Source organism: Diabrotica virgifera, chromosome 4 (genome assembly GCF_917563875.1).
Source record: "Diabrotica virgifera virgifera chromosome 4, PGI_DIABVI_V3a".
Lineage (NCBI taxonomy): Eukaryota > Metazoa > Arthropoda > Insecta > Coleoptera > Chrysomelidae > Diabrotica > Diabrotica virgifera.
This window is the reverse complement of record NC_065446.1, coordinates 48,608,340-48,625,179: the sequence shown is the minus strand read 5'-3', so window position 1 is coordinate 48,625,179 and position 16,840 is coordinate 48,608,340. Positions and strand designations below refer to the sequence as shown.

Here is a 16,840-nt window from a genome sequence, read left to right as displayed (position 1 = left end):
ACGATCAGTGGAAAGACCACGAAAATGATGGAACGACAACTTACTAGAGGCACATTGTAAAAACAGACAGAGTCATGTCTATACAAAAAGAAGAAGAAGAGAAGAAGAAAACTGGACGGCCTGGTACGTTACAGAAGAAAATGTCGAAGTGTATGAAATTTTTAATATAAATGAAGCCGGAGGCAAAATAAAATGGAGCGAAATACAAATTCTAAGAGTTGAGAAAGACCAGCAACAAAAAAATAAGATAGTTATAATAATAAGACAATTCAAAATTATTTTGATTTTATTATATTTTTTCATAACAAGGAAACAATAATGATTTTATAAGAAAAATAAATAAATAATTTTAATTGAGTTCCATACAAATACCCTATACAAAATGCACTAACTGTTAAAAAAATCATGTGTCGACAGTTTCATAGTGCACCAAATCAAAAAAAAAATCTGAATTCTTTAAAAAAAAATTAATCAAAAATTATCATCTAAAAGAACCATACAATAAACATCTAATTCCAAAATTTTGTTCTATTTGAAAAACAAATGGACCATTTACAACAGATTAAAAATATTTGCTCCCAGAGAAAATAAGTTAAAGTTGATTTGTGAAGAACTATGTTTTTTGAGTTGGTGCACTCTGATACTGATGTATCGATATAGTTCAGTGGAAAGACTCAAGAATAATCTTGAAAGAAACTGATGGTAAAAAGAGAAAAATCAAAGAAGCGGCTCTAATTGTGTTAAAATGGAACCTATTGGGTTCACAAATTCCTCGTCAGAATGTAGTAGGGTTTGTTTACCTATATTAAAAGAGGAAATCAGTAGAAAGAGATTACCACGATTAGTAAGTTAATATTATATCGAGGTCGCATCAATATCATACCTATAAAATCAGAGTTTAGTGTTACTTTTGATAGTAAACTAATACACAATTTTAGTAATAAGGCAAAAAGGTTTTTTCTTATTACTGTAACGAACGTGCTTAAGACCTTCCTTGAATTTTAATATGCATTTTAATATATTTCTATGTCAGTTATAATTTCAATTTTATTTATTTGTGAACCCTTTTAATTTAATTTTTTCTTCGGGAACATCTAATCTTATAAAGTCCTAATGTGACAAGGCATGCACTCTCTCCGGTAGGTTTCGATATGTAAACATGGAATGACGTTTAAATAAACATAATTTTATTTTGTTATATCTTTTTTATAACAGGGCCCAGAGCAAATAGAATTCTATTTTGCTGACGTCACAAAATAGAATTTAATAATGGGAGAATCGACGGTTGCTAGGCAACGTGACGTCACTAAAATAGAATTATATTTTGCGTATTCCCACTACTGCTCCAGAATGACTGAATTGAATTAAGGCGGGTCCTCACTTGTCAGTTTCGCTGACGCAGTCCAACTGATTCAGTTATACAGAGCAAATAATGAACATGAGAAAACATTTTCATTTTAAATGATCTGTACATTCATATTTTCAGTTAAACTGAAACCCAGTTTTACTTTTTATCATTTTCACTGATCATTCTCTCATGCTAGTATTTGCTTTTTGTATATTATGAGCAATTTTTTGCAGAATTTCTTGAAATTTGTCTTCGTTCATACTTAAGTGGTTTGTATATGAATCACAATCTTCTAAAGCTAATTCTTTCAATACAGATCCACTGGCATCTCATTTATTTCTGCGGAATATCCAGGACATGATCCACTATCTATGACGTTTTCTTTTCTTTTGATTCACTAGAATATTCTGTAATTCATTCACTAATCATAAATAATTCGCCAACAACTGGTCTCAATATTTTTTAACCATTTTATCACCATGATAAAAAATGTTTGGACTAACTGCATACTGAATGTAGCAAAACAGACTGCGTCAGCGAAACTGACAAGTAAGAACACGCCTTTAACTAATTTCGAATTTAAAACATTTCTAGAAGTCCAAGGAAGATTTCCAAAGTGAAAAAATAGGGCAGACTGCAATTGCGCGCAGCGGTCAGAAAGGAGAAAGACCTAACCCTTCGGTCCAAACCTAACTTACGGGTAATAGAGTTAGAGAACCGCAGGAGGTATTTGACCGCTGCGCGCAATCACAACCCACCCAAAAAATATGATGAAATTGTAAAGAAATTATTAAAAAAACAGCAATAATATTGTCATATACACGTTATACACTGTACCATCTGTGAATAAGTGGATAAGTCAAATCTTAAATTTTTTATTCTTCAAAACTAATAAAATGTTTAAAATGGCCATACCGAAAAGTTTGCATTTTTGAGTTATCGACTTATTCACAGATGGTACAGACCGTGAATAACTGGATAAGTCAAATCTTAAATTTTTATTCTTCAAAACTAATAAAATGTTTAAAATGGCCATACCGAAAAATTGCATTTTTGAGTTATCGACTTATTCACAGATGGTACAGATTATATCTACCCCTTTAGAATTACGTCACTTAAACCACGACTAACTTCGGGTCTATTTACTTTACGGTTCCCGTGAAATCCATGCTTTTTGCACTTTGTTTGATCTAAATATGGTATTTAAAATTGTTTCATTAAATTTATATTTATTAAAATGGATTGCATTAGTGCACAAACTTGAATTTTCAACTTTATCGCAGAGAAAGTGTTGAAAAATAGTTTTTATTATTGTAGGTAAACAATGTTTTAATATTATTTTTAATTATAAACATATTTTAATGTTTCGTACTTATAAACAAGCGCTACAATATTATTTGTAATTTATTAATTTTCTTTTGTCACTTGGTAGCACTGTTTTGATACAGTCGAACCCGCTTAGTAGAATACCGGTTATAGGAATATCCCGGTTTAAGGAATAGAAATTTGAGGTCTCGAAACGGTTTTACTAGTCACTAATGATCGGTAATTAGAATATCCCGGTTATAAGAATAATTTTGCTTGGCACGAAGGCTATTCCAATAAGCGGGTTGGACTATACATAATCCAATATGTCTGAATTAACTGATGTTTTAATTTAATAATGGTTGTAAGTGTATTAAGCTTTGTTTAATTTATGTATACCTAATAAATATCTTTCATAGTTGTGCGTTAAAATATACTGTGTATAAGAAGAATATTTGGAATCCTCTGATTTAACATTTTGGAGCAAGGAGCATATTTTTTACACACTTCCTATACAACTAATAAAATTTGATATCTTATGGGAATTGTAAAAATCTGCTTCCTTAGACTTCTACAAATTATTCAAAATCAAAAGTAGCCAAATCAATCCAGTGCTTCTCGAGTTATAAAATAAAAATAATATAAAAAAATTTAGGGTAGGTATAAGATAAAGTTGGAGGGTGTAAGAAAAAATTAAGGGAATCAGAAAGAAATGGAGGGTGTCAGAAAAAATTGGAAGTAGATACGATAAAATAGGAGGATGTCACAAAAAATTGAGTGCAGTGACTGTAAAAGGCAATTGATTGTATTCCTCGTCTCATGGCGGTGGGAAAAATCACTAATGCCCGGTTGCACCAACATATCTTAAGCTTAAGACGAGAATAACATAAGAATCAAAATAATATAATTATAATATATTATAATAAAAATATTATAATATAGTAATAGATATAATTAATAATAAGAAATAATCGAAAATTATGGTGCAACGTAAGTGATACTCGAGGAGGCCCTATCTATAAGTAGAGCTTAGCTAAGCTGGAGCTTAAGATCTGTTGGTGCAACCAGGCATAATAGAATTAAATAAATGACGAAATATTGAGTTTTTAGAAAAAAACAAAGATTTTTATTATGGACCACATACTCGATATTTCCTACATATTTATGAATTGCTTTTGGTCGAAATAATCAATAATAAAAATATTTCTTTTAGATATATCCCCGCCATGGAATTTTTCATGGATATCGGAAAATCAAATAGCTTGTATGGCATGTCCTCGTTCTGCAGCAAATCTAGAATATTTGTGTTCAAAAGGTATATATCACCTGGTTTCTTTGTCAGAAGAAACCCTTCCACCTATCAACAAGCAATCTGCGATTGAGTGGACCATCATTCCAGTAGAAGAATTTGAAGCCCCCTTATTAGATGACATTATTAAATTTATCGACATCTGTAGCAAATGCTTATTACAAAACAAGGTATGTGGTTAAGGCTATGGGTACATAATTCGCAAATATTTTACGCGTATCCCTACTTTTTCTGTCTTTACACGGCAAATTGCGTGTAGAAAATTCACACTGGTATGGATATGTAAACATTACTAGAATGTCATTCTACTTGAAAATGTCATCATTAATTTAAAGAGATGGGTTTTGAATGTTCTTGGATAACTGTTATTTTTATAATTGGAAATTATTAATTCAGTTAATAAATGTGATAATTTTTTCACTAACTATGTATTCAGTGATTGTAATAATTTATTTATACAACAAATACTAATACTCAATCGAGAAAAGAAGAAAAGTGTTAAAGTGATTTTTTAATAATATATTGTTATGGAACGCTTACAATTTTGAACATCTTTAACAACAAAATACTTGGATCACAGAATATATTATCCTGATGTATTCTCTGCTTGGATGTTCCACAAATAATACACAATAAATAACTTTTTATTAAGTTCACGTCTTAAATCAATTATTTATCAAATACACTATATTTCAATAATATTTAATCAATAACTCAACATATTCCCGATGCAATGTCAAATATTTAAAATTGTCACTGATTGTCAGTGTCTGACTGACAATATATGCTGACAATATTATATTCGGCTGAGTGCGTTGTAAGACAAAGATAGATTTGGAAAATATTACCACGGCATTGTGTTTATTTTTTTCGAATCCTGAAAATACCAATAAATATTTTTGAAAAATTTAAACGCAGAATGAAAGACTAAATTATTACCGAGGGCCGAAAGTCCCTTAGAATAAATAAAAAGTTTATTTTGAATGATATCCCTATTTGAAATTAAAAATCACACTAAATTTTCTCTTAGTTTTTCACCCCTGTAACTTATTAAAATAAACATTATAGAAGTTCCCAGGGACTTTCGGCCCTTGCTAATAACGTGATCTTTCATTCTGCGTTTAAATTTTTCAAAAATACTTATTAGTTTTCTCAGGATTCGAAAAAAATGAATCCCCATTTGAATAGCATTGCAGCCGAAAATACGTTCCGATCCTCTTAAAAAAAGAATACGTTAATATTTTTATAAAAATCTGTAAAATATAAATTACTTTTTACATGATAAAAATTTTATGGATATAAATGGAATAGGGTGTTTTTTTTGTTTTTTTTTTTGTTTTTTTTTTATTCAATAGTATAACCCTGTAAGAGTTATTCTTCTTCAGGTGCCGTGTCCGTATTCAGACGTTGACCGTCATCATGTTTACAAGTTCCTGAAACGTCTCTCTATTAGACGCAGCAACGAAGCATTAAACCTAGGAATTTTGTGCAGTAAGATGAATCGTCATGCAACTTTTTGCATTTGATTAGAGAGAGTGTCAGGCAACTTTGTGAACTAAATTCATCTAGGGCAAAAATTTTTGTGCATAAGAAAATGCATTTTAAAAGTGCATCTCAAAGAGGTGAAAATGAAAAATTTAGAACTCGGACAATATCGATGGAAATGAGTTGAATTTTTATAATCGGGGGGTTTTGGGGATCGCTGAGTACGAATTTCATATCGGCGATGGTCTCCAAGGTACCTGGTGCACATGGTAGAACTCGTCGCCTAGAGTTTTACGTTATAATCATTAAAAATCAGTCAATATCCATTACTCAGGGGGTTTTTGGGGTCGCCGGCCACGAATTTAGTGTTGGCGATGGTCTCCAAGATACCTGGTGCTCAGGGTGGAACTCGTCGCCTAGAGTTTTTAGTTAAAATCAGCCAAAAACTATTACCCTGGGGGTTTTGGGGTCGCTGAATACGAATTTCATGTCAGAAATGGTCTCAAGGTACCTGGTGCCCAGTGTGGAACTCGTCGCCTGGAGTATTATGTTATAATTATTCAAAATCAATCAATAACCATTACTCTGAGGGTTTTGGGGGTCGCTGAACAAGAGTTTCATGTGGTCGATGGTCTCCAAGATACCTGGTGCCCAGGTGGAGCTCGTCGTCTGGAGTATTATGTTATAATTATTTCAAATCATTTAAAACCATTACGCGGGTGTTTTGGGGGTCGCTAAGCACGAATTTCATGACGGCGATGGTCTCATGTGTACCTGGTGCCCAGGGTGGAACTCGTCGCCTGGAGTTTTATGTTATAATCATTCAAAATCAGTCAATATCCATTACTCTGAGGATTTTGGGGGTCGCTGAACAATCATTTCATGTGTTCGATGGTCTCCAAGGTACCTGGTACCCAAAGTGGAACTCGTCGTCTAGAGTTTTATGTTATAATTATTACATATCGTTTAAAACCATTACTCGGGGAGTTTTGGGGGTCGCTGAACATGAATTTCATGACGGTGATGGTCTCCAAGGCACCTGGTGCCCAGGGTGGAGCTCGTCGCCTGGAGTTTTATGGTATAATCATAAAAAATCAGTCAATAACCATTACTATGAAGGTTTTAGGGGTCGTTGGGCATCAATTTCATGTTGGCGATGGTCTTCAAGGTAGGTATAAAATAATCTAAAAAATACGTGTTAAATTAAATGTTACTGCACGTATTCATAATCAATTTATTTGTATAGCATAATGAAAAAATTAATAAAAAAGTAAAATAAAATAAAAAAATATATTTACTTACTTGAAGTTACACAAATTTCTCTCTTCCGCAATTTCGAAAACCAAAATTATAAAACAGCGCATCTATAGACTGTAGATAATGAAAATTCCTTTAATACCAGTCTTAAACAGCTTGATATTATAATATTATTATTTATTCTGTAAATAACAAAACTAATAAGTATAAAATATATGACTTTTTCAAAACACCAACATTAAAAACTTACTTTGCTTTAAATACGGTATCACTTTTTAGATGTTTTTTTATAATTAATTAAAAATTTTTAAAAGAACAGAACTACATAAAAGTGTAGCTTGGAGGTATTCTCATATATATTCTATGCTTTGTTTTTAAACCAGGATCAGTAAAATAAAAAGACAGATTCACACCCAAGAAAGTTAATAGAAAAATCACCATATACATCTTCTTTTTTGGTTGATCATATCGGCCTTCGACGGTAATCCATGAACATTATATTATACTAATACGTCGCTGAAGAGTTCTAAAAACCACTGTTTTTTATATAAAAGCAGACTAGAAATCTAAAAATTAAAATAATACCGCAGAAAACACAAAAAATCGCTGATATAACTTAATTACCCTTGAAATGCCAATTATGTCAAAATTTCATAAATGTCATTAGTGTCAAAATTTAACGACAACTGCTTTAAAAGCGACAAAATTTTAAAATAATTTTTAAATAGGTAATTTTTTAGGATATAATATAAAAGTGTTTTAAGAAAAATTATCAATGAAAAATATATTTAGCGACCCCCAAAACACCGAAGTAATGGATATTGACTGATTTTGAATGAACATAACATAAAACTGCAGGCGACGAGTTCCACCCTAGGCACCAGGTACTTTAGAGACCATCGCCGACATGAAATTTGTACTCAGAGACCTCAAAAACCCCCGAGTAATGGTTATTGACTGGTTTTGAATGGTTACAACATAAAACTCCAGGCGACGAGTTTCACCTTGGGCACCAGGTAACTTAGAGACCATCGCCGACATGAAATTCGTACTAAGCAACCCCCAAAACCCCCAGATTAACGGTTTTTCACTTATTTTGAATAATTATGACATAAAACTCCACGCGACGAGTTGCACCCTGGGAACCAGGTAGCTTGGAGACCACCGCCAACAGTAAATTGTGTTTAGCGACTCCAAAACCCCCCCGAGTAATGGTTATTGACTGATTTTGAATGGTTATAACATAAAATGCTAGGCAACGAGTTTCAACCCTTGGCACCAGGTACCTTGGGCACCATCGCCGACATGAAATTCGTACTCAGGGACCCTCAAAACCACCAGGGTAATAGTTTTTGACTAATTTTGAATAATTATAACTAAAAACTCCTGGCGACGAGTTCCACTTTAAGCACCAGGTATCTTGGAGACCACCGCCGACATTAAATTCGTGATAAGCAATCCCAAAAACCGCCGTGTAATGGATATTGACTGATTTTTAATTATTATAACATAAAACTCCAGGCGACGAATTCCACACTGGGCACCAGGTACCTTGGAGACCATCGCCGACATGAAATTCGTACTCAGCGGCCCCCAAAACCCCCAGGTTCTTGTCTGATTTTGGATAATTTTAACTAAAAACTCTAGGCGACGAGTTCCACCGTGGGCACCAGGTACCTTGGAGACCATCGCCGATATGAAATTCGTGCGCAGCGATCCTCAAAACACCCGATTATAAAAATTCAACTCATTTCCATCAATATTGTCCGAGTTCTAAATTTTTCATTTTCACCTCTTCGAGATGCACTTTTAAAATGCATTTTCTTATGCTCAAAAATTTTTGCCCTAGATGAATTTGATTCACAAAGTTGCCTGACACTCTCTCTAATCGAATGCAAAAAGTTCCATGACGATTCATCTTACTGCACAAAATTCCTAGGTTTTGGGCTTTTTAGTGGTTCGTTGCTTCGTCTACTATCGGCTGCTACTCGAAATAATTCTTCTACCGTGAAACCACACCATTGTCTAATATTACGCAACCATGAAAGTTTCTTTCAACCAACCATCTCTTTCCCTCCACTTTTCCGCTTACTTTCTCCACTAGATGGTATTTAGGTCCACTAATTATATGGCCGAAGTATTCAGTTTTTCTCCTCTTTATGATGTTTATGAGCAGACGTTCTGAATTCATCATTTGGAGAACATTTTCATTGGAAGTGTGCGAAACCCACGATATCTTTAGTATTCGTCGATAGCACCTCAATTCGAATGCCTCTTATTTGTTTAGCATTATGGTTTTTAACGTGGGATAGAGCTAGATATGGGCCGCATATGGAGCTCTATTAAACATCTTCAAGAACAGCATACCAAATTATCTGAAAAAGAAGACGATCGACCAATGTGTGCTTCCAGTCATGACTTACGGCGCTGAAACACTATCGTTAACCCAGGCTACAGCAACCAAACTTAGAGTGGCCCAAAGAAGAATGGAACAAGTCACTACTTGGACTGACTCTCAGAGACATTGTTAGAAACGAGGAAATCAGAAGAAGGAAAGGCGTCACAGATGTTATAGACGAATAGCATGGCTGAAGTGGAATCAGGCGGGCCATGTAGCCAGAATGAAAGACAGGAGGTGGACCCCAAAAATCACATTGTGGAGATCACGAGCAGATAGAAGAAGTAGAAGTAGACCACCTACATGATGGACAGACGACGTCAAAAGGGTTGCTAGGAATTGATTGCAGGAAGCCCAAGTCTGACAAAACTGGAAGAAATTAGAATTCTACGCGTTTCCTGGACAGAACATAGAACCAACCTGTCAATTCTGGAGAGCTTCATAGAAGAAATAGGCTATTAAAAAAAGTAAACCGAGCATACCTAAATTACTTCGGCAACATATCCAAAATAACGGGGACCATGGAACTATTGGTAGTAGAAGGAACGGTAGAAGGCCGGATATAAAAAGGAAGATATATCCACAGAATCTCAACCAATGGAATCAAAAAGCTAACTTATAGTGTCACAGTGTCACAAGGCCCTGGTAAGGGCTCAAGAAATGAGGCAGAGGGTCCCACAGGCTCCTAGCAGGGGCGTAACAGAGGCCCCCGTAGCATGAAGATTGCGGGGGGGGGGCAATATGTCAGGGGCCCCATCTTGTCGTCTTTTATAATAATATGTAAAAATGCGTTATTGTTATATTATTTTAAGCATACATACGCAACGTTTTTTAAGCAATGCTGTATTGAAATTGAAGTTGCCCATCAGATAGACATGTATTAAGAAAATTGTACATATATTCGCTAATAGTTAGTAGTGCATGTAGTTTTTCATATCATACTATGTAATAATGTAATAATTTTTTAATTTTCGTTCTATTTTATTCTATTCCACTAAAGATGAAAACTGTAAGTTGTCATAAACACAGTGCATAATAGCCCAATAAATGACCGTTTTGGAGTTTTATTAGCGTCACGACGTATTTGCTTGACAATTTGCGACAATTCACGACCCGAAGGGGAGTAAAATAATGTCAAAGTGTCACGAGGGCAAAACAAATTGGTAATTTTTAAATGCTTGAGTGTAATTCGGTAAGAGTATTTTATGAATAAAACTGTTTTTTAAATCATTTTAACTAATATGTTCTCCTGATATTATTGATATCTTCTCCTGAATATTTGCTAAACTTTTTCATGGTGTTCTATTTGACAAGTTGTAAAACATTAATTGTCATTAATGTCACTGAATGTTCATTTTTGCATAGCAACGAAGGACAGCTGACGTAATGCTTGACGACGTGAAATTCTCGAAAAAAATTTCCGCTGTAATTTTTATTCTTGTAGGTTTCTATTGGTCAGAATCTCTATGAATGAAATAATCGAAAAAATATTTTTAGCAAGAATGTAGCTTATAAAAGAAATCGCCACACTAAAAGCAACGTTGTAGTGCATGAAAAATGGTTCTTATTCGTCCAACTCCAAATCAAATATTTCAACGTGGAATAACCAAAAAAATGAAACACTTTTCAGGGAAAACTCATTAAAACTTTTTTGAAATGTTTAATAACAAGCTTTATTTTTATTTTTTATATAATCTTTTTGTATAGCGTTTCATAGCAAGCTTCTAGCATCAAAACTAAGCGAGCGAGTACAAAATGAAGTTGGCCCCTTTTTTGTGCTAAAAGAACAACTTTTCATGAGCTACAATTTTGCATTTACTGGTTCAATATACTTAATTTTTATCATTTTTTTTTATAAGCTACATTTTTCTTAAGAACATTTTTTTCGATCAAATACTTACTTTTTGAGTTATTTGCAACCATCTGAAAACGTGTCTTTTTTTGTTAAATAATAAACATTTTCACTCGTAAATAACTTAAAAAGTACTGACTTGACCACTTCGGTGGTGACACTGAAAATTACACGGTATCGCCGTATTTCTCGTTCATTTATTATTACTATTAACTATTACTATTGAAACAGTCTAAAAAACCCCCGTCTAAATATTTGAAATTCCGACCCAGTAATACTTTCGCTACGCCCTGTATATCGATCTTCCGCATAGGCAGAGTATGGCGTTATTCAATTCTCACGGGATTTGGATGTTTATTTCGGTTCTTGCGATTCTTTGAAATTTGGTGTACAAAGGTGCCCCAAATTGTTTATATCCTACACAATTGTAAACGGAATATTTTTCAAAGAGGTTCCACGTTAAGTAAAGACTCAAGAGTATAAAGGTTTTTATGGCATTTGTAGACTAGAGTCTTAATGTTTATGACTTTCTCAGACACAAATTTATTGAGGGTGTATTGCAACAGGAAAGGCTTAACCTAAGCCGAGGCTTTTAGTAAAGCTCTTAAATATTGGTTCTAAAAACTAACTGAATTGTATGAGTCATCGCATTTCGTGTAAACTCAAGGGATTTTGTTATTGCGAAGTTTAAGTATTTGTAATTGGTTGAAAGTAAAACCATCATGGCGTTCGAGGGATGTCTTGAGAGTTTTTCTGAACATTTGATTGGTAGAGAAATATCTGGTATGATTCCTATTGGTCTAAGTAGGAAGTCACTTTTTTTGGGAGAAGGAACCCAAGTTTTAGAAGGATCGAGTGAGCGGTCCCAAAAAGGAGTTCAGTAGAAGCCATCATCATGTTCAGTTGAGTTCAGTAGAAGCCATCATCATGTTCGTTTGAGTTCGGTAGAAGTCACCATCAAGTGAAGTTGAGTTTTGGTTCCTTTAGGGCCATCGTCATAGGAGTTGAGTGTTTCGGAATGTAGTTTTCCAGTTTCCCAGCCGGCTAGGATGATTCCAGCCCGGCGAATGTGATGGTGTATCGTGAACTCCGGCGATTTTCCCGCTGTTTCTAAGCAAATCGTCGTTATCATTTTATACCAATTTTGGTATCCACTAATTTCTTTTAAGCAGTCAGAACCAGAAGTAGGAGAGAGGAGTTTCAATTTTCTCATTACTATGTTTAACAGTGCAGTTAAAACGTGTAGTATGCTCACATACTTTATTTTGGTCAAAGTTAATGAACTTTCAATAATCACGTTCGAGTCTTAACTAAATAATTTTATTCGAGTAAAAGTAAAATTTGATCCAGTTTAACGAACTTTTAAACTATTTATCTTCAAGTGAAAGCTGAATTTTTCTATAATAATGTTTGTTTATAAACAATGTACTGTTTGCTGTTTGCTGTAACTAACGACAGTGAAGTGTTTCGCGAGTGCAATAGCGCCTTGGACTTTCGAATCAAGCTACGAGGAAGGAGCCAGGACACTAATTGTTAAGGTATAATTTTTATATTTGTAAAACTGTTCGTTTCATCTTTGATTAATTGGTAATCTGGTCTCTAATTATAACAGAGAGATCAGAGATTAATTTTTTTTGTTTTTAATAAATAATGTTTGATTTTTAACATATAATTTATTTTCTTCCCTTCTCTCTTGAATCGTAAGAACATTAAAAATTGACTGAGTATAGAATTCTGAATAAATAAGGTAAGTTACGTTATAATATTCTGTATATTACGTATATTTTTTTATTTGACTATTTTCTGTTTTATTTAGATCTAATACCATTTTTCTTTTAATATTTGTTTTTTTTTTGTATAAATTCTGGTTCCTTAGGTAACCAGTGGCGCCCAATATTTTATTTTTTTCTTTATTTTTTATTTCACATCCATATTCCGATTTTTCTATCTTTCTAATTTTTCTAAGCTAATAAGAGTATATCATAACATCTATTAAAGAATCCACTCTCTTAAATCTCTTGATGACTTGAGCAACCGAGGTACTTAATAAATTATGTAGCACGAATTTTGTCCAATATAAGTATATCTTCATGTCTATCCAATTAGTCGCGCTTCATAAAAATGGCTTCCATTCGTGGGGCTGTTTCATAAAATTAATCGTGTTTGACTATTTACTATTACACATATTATATAAGTTTTTGTTACGCATGTCGTACCTGTTTAGTAATTTTTTAAGGGGGTCCCATTTCCAATTATGCGGAGGGCGACGGATTTTGTTACGCCACTGGCTTCTAGGCTATAAGGAACTGTACAAGCTACCAGACATTGTAAGATAGTCCAAGGCGCAGAAATGGTCGAAACTGTCGAGATTTCAGTCTAACTCAGAAAGAAGAAGATTATCAGAATATCCACGCATCACATGAAGAAACAACATCGCTAAAGATCTCAATACCATGGGCTTAGAGGTGAAAAAAGATCTTACGATTGATCGAAAGAAATGGAAGGTGATATACAGTCACCCAAGACCCACGATGGGTCGTAGAGCTACAGAGTAAACAAGTGAATATAAATCACTATACTATAATGATTACCGTGCCACCATGTTCTGAATATTATCTAATACCTTTGCAATACACTTTAATGTAGGGTGAGAGGTCGACTATGTTAGCCAGAAAATCTTACCAAGCTTTAGAGTGTGCTTCGTTATGAATATGAACGTATTTCATACAAGGAAACAAGCTGACGCCCGACACGTATATGACTAAAAAGAGTATTAGTATTAATTAACAAGTAATATATTCTTTACTTTTCCATTATTATAGTTTAAAATGAATTAATATTCGTTAATGTCGTTTCCCAATTATTTCCAAATTAACAATTTCCAGCTAGTTTTTTTTTAAACGAACGCTCCAATCTTGTACATTTTAATTTTATGATTTCGAAGCGCCATAAAAGTTTACTCTTTTTATTCATACTACACATCTTTTATTTTAATAGCTATCTAAAAACTCTTTTAATATTAACGTTTGTAATTTAGTAGCTATTATATGTAGTTCAAGTCTTTTAATAAACACACTCCATTCATAAATTTTGAGATTAAATTTCAAATTTATTGTTAAATTATAATTTCCCGTTCTACAATACTTTGTTTATTAATTTTATAAAAAAGAAGTTAAAGAAAAAATAATAACAAAAACGTTTTCGTCGGCATGAAAAACATGTTTGTTATAAAAACACATGAATAACACAACCGATATATTATGATTTTAACTTTAGAAATATGATGGGTTTGGTGTGATTACATACAGAAGAGTTTTGTAAGCTGGGTTTATCTTTAAACTTGGGTCAATACATTACACTACAATAACGAATAAGTCCGATGAGCCGAATAAGCTTTGAATGGTTGAGACTCAATTTGGACTATAGCAGTAATGATAATGATTATTCTTCTTCTGCCTCTTCCTCTTTATAAGCCATTCTGCTTGCTCATTCTCGGATTGATTCATACCTCTATGGAAGGTTGTCACTCCACCTTTTGCGCGGTCCTTTGAAATTTCTTCTGCCGATTGGTGATTTATCTCTTTTTATGTTGACCACACGGTTCTCCTCTATTCTGTGCAGGTGTTTATTCTCATGCCTACAGTTTCCAGTAGTCTTGGTGTTCAGCTCTTTATTGGTCTTATACTGGCTTTATCTCAGTGTTAATATGAAAGTTTCGCCATATAGTGTTATTAAGGCATTCTGCCAGTCTATTTGCTTTTTGTACTAGATCTCGTACGTAACAGATTATTTTTAAAAATGTATAAACATTTTCAATTTCTTTGCAACCTGAAAATGCATTAGCTTTAGGTAAATCGGAGAGTGCAGGAAGAGTCTATATCGGTTTCGGGGATTTTTCCTATCATCAGTAGTCCCATATAATCTTCTCTCCAATTCAACCAGGTACTCGATCTGTGCCTTCCCAGATTGCAAGGAAAGAAATATCACGGATATCGTAGCGACATCTGCTAAGAAACAAACTAAGTTCTCAATCCAGTAGTACAAAAAACGACAATAAATATCGTTCTCATACCACCAGATTGACAACAGATGGAAACTCTCTGGTTACTACCCCCGCGACTTTCAAAAGTTATAAGTCATACGGGTGCCGAGACGAACATTAAGATGAGGGAATTTTAAATAATTCACGTCCCATCTGCTCAGCGTGGTAAAGTTCCAACGAGAAGGTTTACTAAGTATCTACAAAAGAGTAAATGAATTAAAAATGTATAAACATTTTCAATTTCTTTGCAACCTGAAAATGCAGCAGCATTATACTCTAGTTAAATCGGAGAGTTTCTCTCTTTGCAACCTGGGAAGGCACAGATCGAGGTACCTGGTTGAATTGGAGAGAACATTATATGGGACTACTTATGAGGGGAAAAATCCCCGAAACCGGTATAGACTCTTCCTGCACTCTCCTATTTAACTAGAGTATAATGCTGCTGCATTTTCAGGTTGCAAATAAATTGAAAATGTTGATACATTTTTAATTAATTTACTCTTTTGTGGAGTACATACTTAGGAAACCTTCTCGTTGGAACTTTACCACGGTGAGCAGATGGGACGTGAATTATTTAAAATTCCCTCATTTTAATATTCGTCTCGGCACCCGTGTGGCTTATAATTTTTTAAAGACGCGGGGGTAGTAACCAGAGAGTTTCCATCTGTTATCAATCTGGTGGTATGAGAACGATATTTATTGTCGTTTTTTGTACTACTGGATTGAAAACTTAGTTTGTTTCTTAGCAGATGTCGCTACGATATTCGTGACATTTCTTTCTTTGCAATCTGGGAAGGCACAGATCGAGGTACCTGGTTGAATTGGAGAGAAGAGGATATGGGACTACTGATACGGGGAAAAATCCCCGAAACCGGTATAGACTCTTCCTGCACTCTCCGATTTAACTATAGTATAATGCTGCTGCCTTTTCAGGTTGCAAAGAAATTGATATTTTCAATTTCTTTGCAACCTGAAAATGTTTACACATTTTTAATTCATTTACTCTTTTGGGGAGTACTTATAGTAGGGGAGGAAAGTATGCTAAATGTGCAGTCACTCGAGCGGTTTGGGGACCTATTGGGTTGTGAAGAACAGGTTCTAAAACCAAAAAAAGTTAAGTAAAATTTTCCATTTTAGTGGGGACTTTCCATTTTTAATTTAATTTTCCATTTCCAACAATCGCTTTTCCCGATTATAGCGCCATCTATCCATAATTCGAAAAAATGTTTCAAATAAAAGTTACTCATTTTTACGTAAGGAATCCGAATCTGCAATAAAAAATGGGGGCTCCTATTTAAGATTTCAAAGTAACACCCCACCCCACCTCCGTGGGGGGTCGTGTTTTTTTCAGTTTTTTAATCTGATGTTCAGCGGTCGCGGAGATACATGCGCAAGGCACGTGGAAATCTGTTTAAATTTAAAACTATGTTTTTAGCAAGATAAAAACCACTTATTCTTGTTAAAATATTTTTATTTGTACTTAAACGTTTAAAGCTTATAAAGCATTTAGTATGATTGCAATTTATTTAGTAGTTTTGAGAAAAACAATCCAAAATGATCACTAATAAATGCATTTTTTTATCAAACAAATGCAAATAACTCCAAAAGAAAGCCTTTCTCGAAAAATTTTCAAGATCGGAAAAGTATTAATTTTAATGAGATCATCATCGTCATCAATGGTGCTACAGCCCTATGAAAGAGCCTCGACCTTCCCAAGTCTATTACGCCAGTCAGTCCTATCCATTGCCAACCGTTGCCAGTTTGCTGCGCCTATTTTTCTCCCATCCTCATCTACACCATCTGTCCATCTAAGTTTTGGCCTACCCCTATTTCTACTTCCCACA

General features: G+C 34.0%; 1 protein-coding gene across 2 annotated transcripts in view; it reads left to right on the top strand.

Moving 5' to 3' along the window:
* Window positions 1-16,840, top strand: part of LOC114329020 (dual specificity protein phosphatase 23-like) — a 206,115-nt gene that overhangs the window by 144,873 nt on the left and 44,402 nt on the right. For both annotated transcript variants that reach the window (XM_028278034.2, XM_050649122.1), the window contains exon 2: window positions 3,867-4,132. In XM_028278034.2, coding sequence (XP_028133835.2) covers window positions 3,867-4,132 — 266 coding nt within the window. The remainder of the gene's footprint in view (window positions 1-3,866; window positions 4,133-16,840) is intronic.